Source organism: Agelaius phoeniceus, chromosome 25 (assembly GCF_051311805.1).
Source record: "Agelaius phoeniceus isolate bAgePho1 chromosome 25, bAgePho1.hap1, whole genome shotgun sequence".
In the NCBI taxonomy this organism is placed as follows: Eukaryota; Metazoa; Chordata; class Aves; order Passeriformes; family Icteridae; genus Agelaius; species Agelaius phoeniceus.
Window position 1 is genome coordinate 1,459,510 of NC_135289.1, and position 9,606 is coordinate 1,469,115.

Genomic DNA, 9,606 nt, shown 5'->3' on the forward strand with positions numbered 1-9,606 from the left:
GTAAAAGGAAACAAAGCAAATATCACTTTATCCCCTCATCCCTTGCCCAAATACACAGGAGTGGCTTGCTGGAAATGCCTGTTAGAAATAGATGCCAGCAAAGATGGCATCTTTGAGTCTTTCCTTTGTTTTATGCAATGTTTTATCAGTAAAACTGCAGCTAAATGTAAGGCACCTTAAGTAGTGCCTGGCCTCATGAGCCATGCTGCTCAGAGCACAGAACATTAGCATAAAGTCCTGAGTACCCCAGAAATGTACCGAGTCAAAAAATTAGGTTTTGACCTAGTTTAATAACTCTGTTTATAAAAACAAACCCTTCTTTATTAGTAGTGTGCTGCTTTCTCCAACAGGCTCCATGCATTGCATGTACCCCAGAGTCAGTGGCACAGTTTATCTGTCTTGTCAAGCAGCATAACTGGTGATTTAATGAAGTTAATATTTGCTGATAGGGGATCTGAAATAGCAGGAGGTGGAAAAAGAGCCCTTTGAGGAAGTACATTTCTATAACAGGCTTCTAAAGCAGATAGAAAAGGGGATTTAATATAATTGACTTCTCCCTTCAGCATGCCCCAGCAGTTTGTATTCCCTAGAACAGTCCCTGAGCTCAGCCTGTCATGTTTAGCTGTTTAGCCAATTTTACTGAGCTGCTCTGTATCTTACACTTAAACCATTTGTCTTGGTTTTCAGGTGATCTGAAGCACATCACCAAACTGAAGCCCTGGGGCCTTTTTGAAGTGTTGGTGGAAAAATACGAGTGGGCCCAAGATGAGGCAGCTGGATTCACAGACTTCTTACTCCCTATGCTGGAGCTGATCCCAGAGAAAAGAGCTACAGCAGCAGAATGTCTCAGGCACCCCTGGCTTAACTCCTAGAAGCTTCCAAGCAATGCCACAACGTTAAACTCTGGTTTACAGCATAGCCTACACACCCAGCTGCCCTTTCCCAGATCCATTTTTCTCCTTGTTCACTTTGAGTGTGGAGTTCTTCCTTCAAGGCTTCCAAGATTTTAGATAAATCTAAACCTGTTCTGCTGAGTTTGTTTGTGTGACTTAATGGGGACTCTCCTCAGCCAGTGGGCATCATCTGTGTCTTTGCCTTGATTGGGCTTCACCAAAGACTAATTGACTAGAATAAGAGATTTTTCCTCAGTCTCCTCACTGTAAAGCACCGTGTGTGACAGGTGTGAGCTCACCCCTGCTCGGATATCTCCCTTAGCTAAATTCCAACTCTCCTTCCTTCCCATGAAGATCTCACTGACTCAGGAGTCAATTTTCCCACTGTTGATCCAGTAGCTACTGATGGGGTGAGAAGTAACAGTTGGCATCAAGGTGCAGCAAAGACCTTGAAATCCTCCATCACTCTCTAGGTGTCTGCTGTATTCTGTATTCTTTGCTTTCCCCTCAGAAACGTTTATTTAGTTCTAGCTGCTTTTGGAAGAGCTTTTTAAACCTAGGTTTTAGTATGCTTTATTTCTTCCTCCAAAGTGCCCTGTCCATTTACTTTTTCTCCTCCCCCGTGCCCTTGATAGTCAGAATAGTTTCTGGGTTTGGTGATGTTTTCTACTCCAACACCTGTGACTAAAAGGTGACAGCAAAATCAGCAGAAGCTGGGCCTGACTCAACGCACAACCCTCAGCAGACAGAGAGGTGCACCCTCAGCCTGCAGAGAGCCTCATTGCAGGCACCTCTTAACTCTGAATTATAGTGAGCCATACATTTTTGGGGGTTTTTATCCCTTACTGGCACTTTTTTTGCCTTGCTTGAGGTGGTATTCATGAGAGATTGGCTTTCACTGATGCAGTCTGCTCTGACTTTTCATTTTTGACCATTCAATTTTTTTTTTTCCTCAAGGGAAGGGTTGCAGTGCCTGTATCACAGCCATGCAGCAGCCCTGCTCTTTGAAAATCAACATTTGAAATTCCAGTGTAAAGATTTCTTTTAATTTGCTTCAGGTGCAGGCCTTCAGAAATAACTTCCCAGGATGGGACTGCCTTTTATTTTCTGGGCCATTAGCACAAGAAGAGAGCTATCAGAAGTGGAAGAGAAGTGACTTTTCCACATAGATACTGAATTAGAAGCTGTTTCTAGAGTTACCCCAAGTAAGAAATGTTCTATGGGGTTTCTATGTAAACTTCTCAGAGGGGGTTTGGATATAATGGGTTAAATGGATTAATTTTAATTAAAAGTTAAATGACTGTGGCATTTGATAGTTCTGTGATGGCTTCTTCTAGACTTGCCTATCCTGTTACAGACTCAGTGAATCCCACTCTTCTCTAAGAAAGATTTGGCAGCATTGAGACTTCAGAGTCACTTCCTCACTCTGGACCAAACAGGCTTTGGATTTGTGCTGGCTTGCAGAGGGTGGAACTTGCTGGAGCCCATGCAGATGCCATCCAAGACCATTTCCATTGCCAAAGCTGCCAAGACCACTGTTCTGTGTCACTTCTGTGTGTGTGTGTTTGGGAATTGTGGTTCATAAGGATCATTCACTCACAAACCAGGTCATTTAATCCACTTGAACAGAGTTTCTCCAGTTCAGAGCCTGATTTGGCTTATTTATGCAAATCATGCTGCATGTTCCTTTAGTGGTAGATCAGGTTCTCTATGCATATAATAAAAAAAAGGCAGGTAACATACCAAAAAGTGTTTTAAACTGCTCAGTTAACATTTTATTTTTTTTCCTTTTATCTGGCATTTTCCAGTTGTGGGTCACTTCTGTATCTGTTACAGGAGCACTGCAGCCAGTACTGGGTTCCAGCTGACTGTGAGGAGAACATTGGCAGGGCAAACAATTCCTGTGGTCCTGAGAGCTCACCCAGTCCTGCCTGCTGGAGCCTGGCTGATGAAGGAACATTTCCCACAAGGGCTCTGCACTCTTTGCCTGTTGAAAGCCCCTTCCCCTGCCAGCCCTGGCTGGAGGAGGGATTTTTGCCATGGCAGCCAAGGCTGGAGGCAGCCTGTGAGTGGCAGCCCTGCAGAAGCAGCTGTCAATGATTTCATGATTCAGTCTCGTCCTCTCTGCTCGTTCACTTGGGGTCTGTTCATTTCCAAACTGCTGTGACGTGCTCACACTAAAGGATTTGTACTTGCTGTGTCAGTCTAAAACCTGAAGGAAAATACATTTTTATTCTTTCTACTTGGGTGCTTTGTCTTCTTTTTTTTTTTTTTTTCCTTTGTGAAAGCCCTGCAATAAACAGATTATTTAATTACTGAGCCCTAGTCTTCATACATTCCCCTTGTAATTCTGTTCTGAGTCAGAGGATGGAATTTTCACTAGTGAACATTCAGCTTTGATTTCCAGAATGAGATTTTGTTGCTGGTGTTGTGATCCATTTTAAAAAGGGGAGAAGAGTAAAAAATAGGACAACTCTGCTGGAATTTTTCCATTATCAAATACAGAGGGTTTCCTCTGCCCTCAGGAGAAAAGCACAAATCCCAAAACACTGATATTTTGGTCGTTTTTTCTTTTTTTTTTTAAATTAATAAGTAATTTCCTTGAAAGAAGGTGTACAAACCTCCAAAAAAGCAGCAAATTGCCATCCTTGCCCTCTTGTCCCTCTTGAACTCTTATGTCCATTTTGGGCTCTTTCCACCAAATAAGCTCCACAAGAGCTGTGAGCCAAGAGCAGCCCCATGGGTGAAGAAAACAGCTGTAGAAAATCCACAGAATTTGGTAAGTTTAAGCTTCCTAGAAGAGTCACTTGAAAGAAAAGGGCTGATGGAAGAAAAGCTCTGGATGTCCCTGGGAACAGAAAGAGTAAGACAGCTGTTGGGAAATGTAGTTTGACTTCCAATTTTATGCTTATTTTTTTTTGTACATGGCAAGTGTTTGTGCTTTCCCAGTTTTGGGAGGCAAAGCAAAGACAATTTCTTCTTTAACCACAAATAAAACCAATGTGACTCCAGCACCAAAATCAGCTGTCAATGCTTTGGTAATCAGAATACACCAGTGACATTGTGGATGCTGGGAATATTAAAAATCTGTGTGGGTTACCACTTACATGGTGATCAGCTCTGTCAGTCATTTCCCTCTTCTGTAAAACAAAAAGAGAAGTGTAGAGTTAGTGTGTAAAACTGAAAGGATGAGTCTGTTTTGCAGGTTTGTTTTCAAAAAGGAAGATGTTTAAAATGAGAAGAAAGTCCCAGAGGCCTGGGAAATGTAATCTGGGTGAATTTGGGCTCCTGCCTTGTTCTCCATCAGTTTTCTGCTGCTGGCTCTCCCTGCCTACAGAGCAGTGTGTGACTGTGGCAGGGATGGAGGCACCCATCATCCACTCAAGCAGCAGCAATGACCTTGATGCCTTAAGGCTGAGCTTTCATCTTCTCCAGACTCTGTACTGTATTGGTATTTAACTCTGAACTTCACATAAAGCATTAGCAGGTTCTCCTCACAGCTCAGTCACACAGAACAATCCTTTTCCAGCCCCAAACCAAGGACACTCCCGCAGCTTCAGCCCAAAAAGTGCAAACAACAGGGAATGGAGAAGGATGGAACTGCAGAACCTGGAGCTGGAATTGGACAATGAACCCCAGCATGGAAATGGACCAGAACTTATAAAAGTGTGAAAACTCGTGACTCAGGGTCCATTTTGGGTGGAGCCACAGCCAGGCTCTTGTACTGCCCAAGGTACATCCTTTGAAGGCCTTTTAATATTTATTAAATGTCCTTTTATTAAAATATTATTTTAATAAATAATACTGATAATATAATAGAATTAAAGAATTATATAAAATAATAATTATATTTGATAATAATTATATTTGATAATAATTGTATTCAATAATAATTATATTCAATAATAATTATAATCAATACTATAATTAATAATATAATTAAAATATTATTTTAATAAATATTTATTAATAATTATATTCAATAATAATGAGAACCAATACTATAATTAATAATATAATTAAAATATTATTTTAATAAATATTTATTAATAATTGTAATCAATAATTATAATCAATAATATAATTAATAATATAATTAAAATATTATTTTAATAAATATTTATTAAAATTCCTACTTTATTCCTTTAACTCTGTCTGCCTCTGTTCCAGGCAGCCTCTCAAGGCACCACCCTTGAATCGCTGTTCAGGAGCCTGCAGGGGCAATCCCACCACACCCACCTTTGTCCTCCACTTTGAAATCCGAGGGGAGGAGGTTGTCCTGCCGGTTGCCCAGCACGAAGGCCAGGAAGGAGAGGATGAGGGCGTCCAGGATGCCGATGATGCACAGGATGTAGGCCCAGCGCACGGTGCAGGCGCCCAGCGTGTATTTGTCGGTTTTGTCCCCGCACATTCTCCTCACCTCGGTGGAGTCCCAGCCATCGGGGTAGATCAGGCAGCCAATCATCAGCCCTGTAGCTGCAGGGACAGGGGCACACTCAGCTCCTGAGCTGATGATGATGCCTGAGATTTTTAGCCTTTTATGTTTTACATAAATTTGTAGCTTTGTGGATTGCTGTAGGTTCTAGTATTTTTTCTTTCTTCCCTACCTTTAGGAATAGTAAGCTAACCTTATAAACACATTCCTAAATGTTGTTTAGTCTTATTCCAAGAAGAGAACTAACTTCAAGAACCTGGACCAGACATAACAAAAGTGGAGCAAAAGAAACCCCTGGACTGCTTCCAGAGGGTCAGGGCCCCAGGAATTATTCCCTAACCAACTAACCTTTTGACTGGACAGTGGATGATAAGTGCACTGATCTCTTAACCTTATAAAAATTGTAGAATTGCTATATCACATGTACTTTTCACCATGTTGTTCACCTGAAAGCTTTCAGCTAAAGATTTGCTTTTGTACTCACCTCAATTGGAAAAATGCATTCTATTTTCCAGGCACCAGCACTGAAGTGGAGAGAGCAGCTGGAGGAGCAAACATCATGCTGCAAACACATCAGGGGCTACAGCCCTGTCCCTTGAAGGCGCTGGGGTTGCTCATCCCCGTGGGCTGTGCTGAGCTGCACAGGCAGGGAGGAGCAGGATCTGCTCTGCTGCCTTCCCCGAGCCAAGGACGAGCAGCATCAGCATCTCCTGCCCCAGCGTTGCCCAGGCAACGTCTCTGCTCCCTCTGCCCGTGGCACTCCAAGGAAATATCTCCAAACAAAACTGGAATGGGTTTAGTCTGAGTGAGTGCAAACCCTGGCCTAGCACCTTGCAGCCTATTCCAGCTCAGGGTTTGCTGAGGTGGAGCTGCTGTCAGCAGCAGCTTTGTGGGCAGATAATTCTGCTTGTTCAGCTGTGGTGGTTCCAGCAGCAGCTCCTGCTCAGAGCTCACACAAAACCTTGGGAGGTGCTCCAGCCTGGGCACGGGTCCCTTAGCACCTCACCTCACCTTTGCCACAGCAGCTGTGCCAGCAGGTTGATGAAGGGCAGCTCATGCCCCAGAATCTCAGAAGTGCCTTTTTCCCCCACTCAGAGAAATTTTATTTACTGGACAAGAACAATGACCAGGCTTGGGGTGAGTTCATATGCAAGGTTTTGGGACATGATTAACAAAAGCCCTTCACATGCTCCACTATCATGTTGGAAGTAACTGCTGCAGATGTGGGGCAGTCCCTGACTCCTGTCACACAAGAAACCAGCCCATGGTGGACAAGCAGATGTTTGTCCCTGCCCCTCATGGGCATCTGCAGCCTTCTCAAATGCTCTTTGTCCCACACCTGTGCTCCTTCTCTGCCAGCAGGTGCTCAGAAACCAGAACCCCCTTCTGGGGCACTGGCCTTGTCCTTTGCCAAGTTTTGCCATGTTTGTCCTTTGCCATGTTTTCTTTTCCCTTGGCTTGGGGACAAGCCAGCAGCAAGGTGAGCCGGCAGCTTCCTTACCTGCAGAGAGGATTTCTCTTCATGGAAAAGCAGTTGGATAACTGCACACAGAATAAATCTTCCCTGCAACTAACAGAGAAATGGGGGAAGTGGGAAAGAAATAATTTCTGTGAAATTGTGCCCTGGTTCAGAGCAAAGGCCAGGAAATTGATCCCCTCTTAGCCCGCCCACTTTGTAAAATAATTCCTAAAATGCAGCAGTACCTGTCCATCTGGCAGAACTGCCTGGGACAATTTTCTCTCCCCCCATTCAGAACAAGAACAAAAAATGGAAAAACCCCGACTGCCACAGCAAAGCCTCTCTCTGCTGCCGCTCCCCAGGAGGCTGAGCTGCCCCAAGCTTCTTATCTAAATCTTTGCTTGAGCTCAATTCTTTAGCTGGGAACTGAAGGAACCCCGCTGCCCCCTCCCACGGGTGGCCCCGGCTCACATCAATCATTCAGCAGCACCAGAGCCCTGGCTCGGGTTCCAGCTGAGCCAGGAGTTGGGTTACAGGTGTCTCAGGTGCCCTGGGGGGAGATGGGGAAGGCTTGAGAGCCGCGGGGATGAGCAGCAAAGGGAGAAAATGCCAGTGATGGTGCCAAATCAGACAGCCAGCCCCTCCTCGTGTTCCATCTTCCTCGTGCATTATTCCCCGAGCTCAGGGAATTTCTACAATGAGCCAGAAAACGTCACCGCTGTGTGCCCGCTCCGTTCCTGCAGGATCCCAAACACAGGAGAGCGCTCTGTGCCCTGGGGGGGCTTTTTTGGTGCTCTCAAACTGATCCTCTGAAGCCTCCCTGCGGCTGAGCAGGAGCGGTGGCGATGGGAGAAGCTGCTCCGGGCAAGTTTTGGCAGCCACAAGGTTTGGGGCCACAAGGTTTGGCAGCCACAGTGTTTGGGGCCACAAGGTTTGGGGCCACAAGGTTTGGGGCCACAAGGTTTGGAGCCACAAGGTTTGGAGCCACAAGGTTTGGGGCCTCAGGGTTTGGGGCCTCAGGGTTTGGGGCCACAAGGTTTGGCAGCAGCAGCTGGGGAAGCATCACCAGACATGCAGCGCGTCTGCTGCGCCTCGGCTGCTCTGGAAGGAGTTTTTTTCCTAAAAACTCCCCACTGGTAACCAGGCAGGGGGAACACATGGCATGGAGGTGACCCTGGGGTCTCTTAACAAGCCAAACCCCCATCCCCAGCAGAGTCGGGGGCGGAAAGGGAAAAGGGGCGGCCCCGGGAGCCCCCCCGTGCCTCCCCCCAGCCCCGCTCACCCGCTGCCAGCTGCATCCAGGCACAGACTTTGTACACGGTGGCCGCGTTGCAGAAGAAGAAGAGGCTGAAGCAGAGGATGGTGCCGATGATGAGGAAGGTGGAGATGCCTACGAAGAACATGGCAGTTTTGAAGGCACTGGAGGGGATGGTGCCGAAGTCCAGGGGGCTGCCCTTGCAGATGAGCTCACCGGTGAGCGCGTTGCCGATGCAGTAGGAGAAGAGGCCGAAGTAGCCGGCCTGCGGCGTGTCGATGCTGTCGCCGATCCAGTAGGGCTGGATGAAGGTCACCACCATCAGGATGGAGAAGCAGAGCGTGAAGAGGGCCCAGAGCACTCCCATGGCCCGCGCGTTCCGCACATAATTGGTGTGGTAGATCCGGGCCGCCTCCTGCGCCGGCAGCAGCTTGGTCATGGCTGGGGAGCGGCACCGGCACCGGCCCCGGGGCTCCCGCTCCGACCCCGGGGCTCCCGGTCCCGCTCCGGCCCCGGGGCTCCCGCTCCGGCCCCGGGGCTCCCGGTCCCGCTCCGGCCCCGCTCCCGGTCCCGCTCCGGCCCCGGGGCTCCCGCTCCGGCCCCGCCCGGCAGCAGCGGCGGGACCGCCCCGGGGGGCGGTGGCGAGACCTCCTCCCACCCCCGGTGAGCCGGGGGGACTCGGGAGGAGCCGGAGCGACCCCGCTGCCGCAGCCGGAGGGGGCGGGCGGGGCCTTTCGGGACGCGCTCCCGGGATGCTCCTGAGCGAGGATGCGCCCTGCGTGCCTGGGATGCTCCCTCGGGATGCGCCCTTCGCCTCCTCCGTGTGCCCTAAGATGCACCCCGGGGTAACCCAAATATCGCCAGCGTGCACCCCAAGGTCTGTCGTGGGGTGCACCCTGTGCCGCTGGGCTGTGCCCTGCAGTGCCCTTAGGGCTGCACTCTGTGTCCCCCTGTACCCTGCAATGCCCTTAGGGCTGCACTCTGTGTCCCCCCTGTACCCTGCAGTGCCCTCAGGGCTGCACTCTGTGTCCCCTGTACCCTGCAATGCCCTTAGGGCTGCACTCTGTGTCCCCCCCCGTGCCCTGCAATGCCCTCAGGGCTGCACTCTGTGTCCCCCTGTGCCCTGCAGTGCCCTCAGGGCTGCACTCTGTGTCCCCCTGTGCCCTGCAGTGCTCTCAGGGCTGCACTCTGTCCCCCCCTGTGCCCTGCAGTGCCCTCAGGCCTCACTCTGTCCCCCCCTGTGCCCTGCAGTGCCCTCAGGGCTGCACTCTGTCCCCTCTGTGCCCTGCAATGCCCTCAGGCCTCACTCTGTCCCCCCCTGTGCCCTGCAGTGCCCTCAGGGCTGCACTCTGTCCCCCCCTGTGCCCCCAGTAACACCCTGGGCCATGCCCTTCACACCCAGGAAGTGCCTGGGCTGCCCCCCACACCCCTGGGTGTGCCCCAGGATGTGCCACACGGCCCGGGATGTGTCGTGACCCCCACAATGTGCCAGGGACTGATGCAGCAGCCCTTGGGCTCCCTACCAGTGTAGGAGGCCCCTGGTGACAGGGGCTGGAAGGGCAGG

General features: G+C 49.2%; 2 protein-coding genes across 6 annotated transcripts in view; one reads left to right on the top strand and one right to left on the bottom strand.

Annotated features, from left to right (window-relative positions):
- SRPK1 (SRSF protein kinase 1) overlaps window positions 1–3,135 on the top strand; it is a 23,413-nt gene extending 20,278 nt beyond the window's left edge. For all 4 annotated transcript variants that reach the window (XM_054648905.2, XM_077190611.1, XM_077190612.1 and 1 more), the window contains one exon: window positions 688–3,135. In XM_054648905.2, coding sequence (XP_054504880.2) covers window positions 688–872 — 185 coding nt within the window. In that variant the 3' untranslated portion in view covers window positions 873–3,135. The remainder of the gene's footprint in view (window positions 1–687) is intronic.
- Window positions 3,121–8,794, bottom strand: LHFPL5 (LHFPL tetraspan subfamily member 5). 2 transcript variants are annotated; one of them, XM_054648909.2, is made up of 5 exons: window positions 8,259–8,794; window positions 8,070–8,177; window positions 5,133–5,369; window positions 4,001–4,033; window positions 3,121–3,741 (listed from the first exon to the last, which is right to left on the bottom strand). In XM_054648909.2, the coding sequence occupies exons 1-4, from the start codon at window positions 8,479–8,481 to the stop codon at window positions 4,017–4,019; spliced, it is 585 nt and encodes a 194-aa protein (XP_054504884.1). In that variant the 5' UTR covers window positions 8,482–8,794; the 3' UTR covers window positions 3,121–3,741; window positions 4,001–4,016. The 2 variants fall into 2 exon arrangements, with proteins under 2 accessions (XP_054504884.1, XP_054504883.1); XM_054648908.2 differs by having other exon boundaries at window positions 8,070–8,793.
- Between the last annotated feature and the right edge of the window lie 812 nt (window positions 8,795–9,606).

Excerpts from the sequence above, each read along its gene's own strand:
- LHFPL5 (XM_054648908.2), bottom strand. The coding sequence starts at position 8,481 with ATGACCAAGCTGCTGCCGGCGCAGGAGGCGGCCCGGATCTACCACACC. Across the intron at positions 5,370-8,069 it reads CTGGATGCAGCTGGCAGCGG|CTACAGGGCTGATGATTGGC; the intron begins GTGAGCGGGGCT and ends CTGTCCCTGCAG.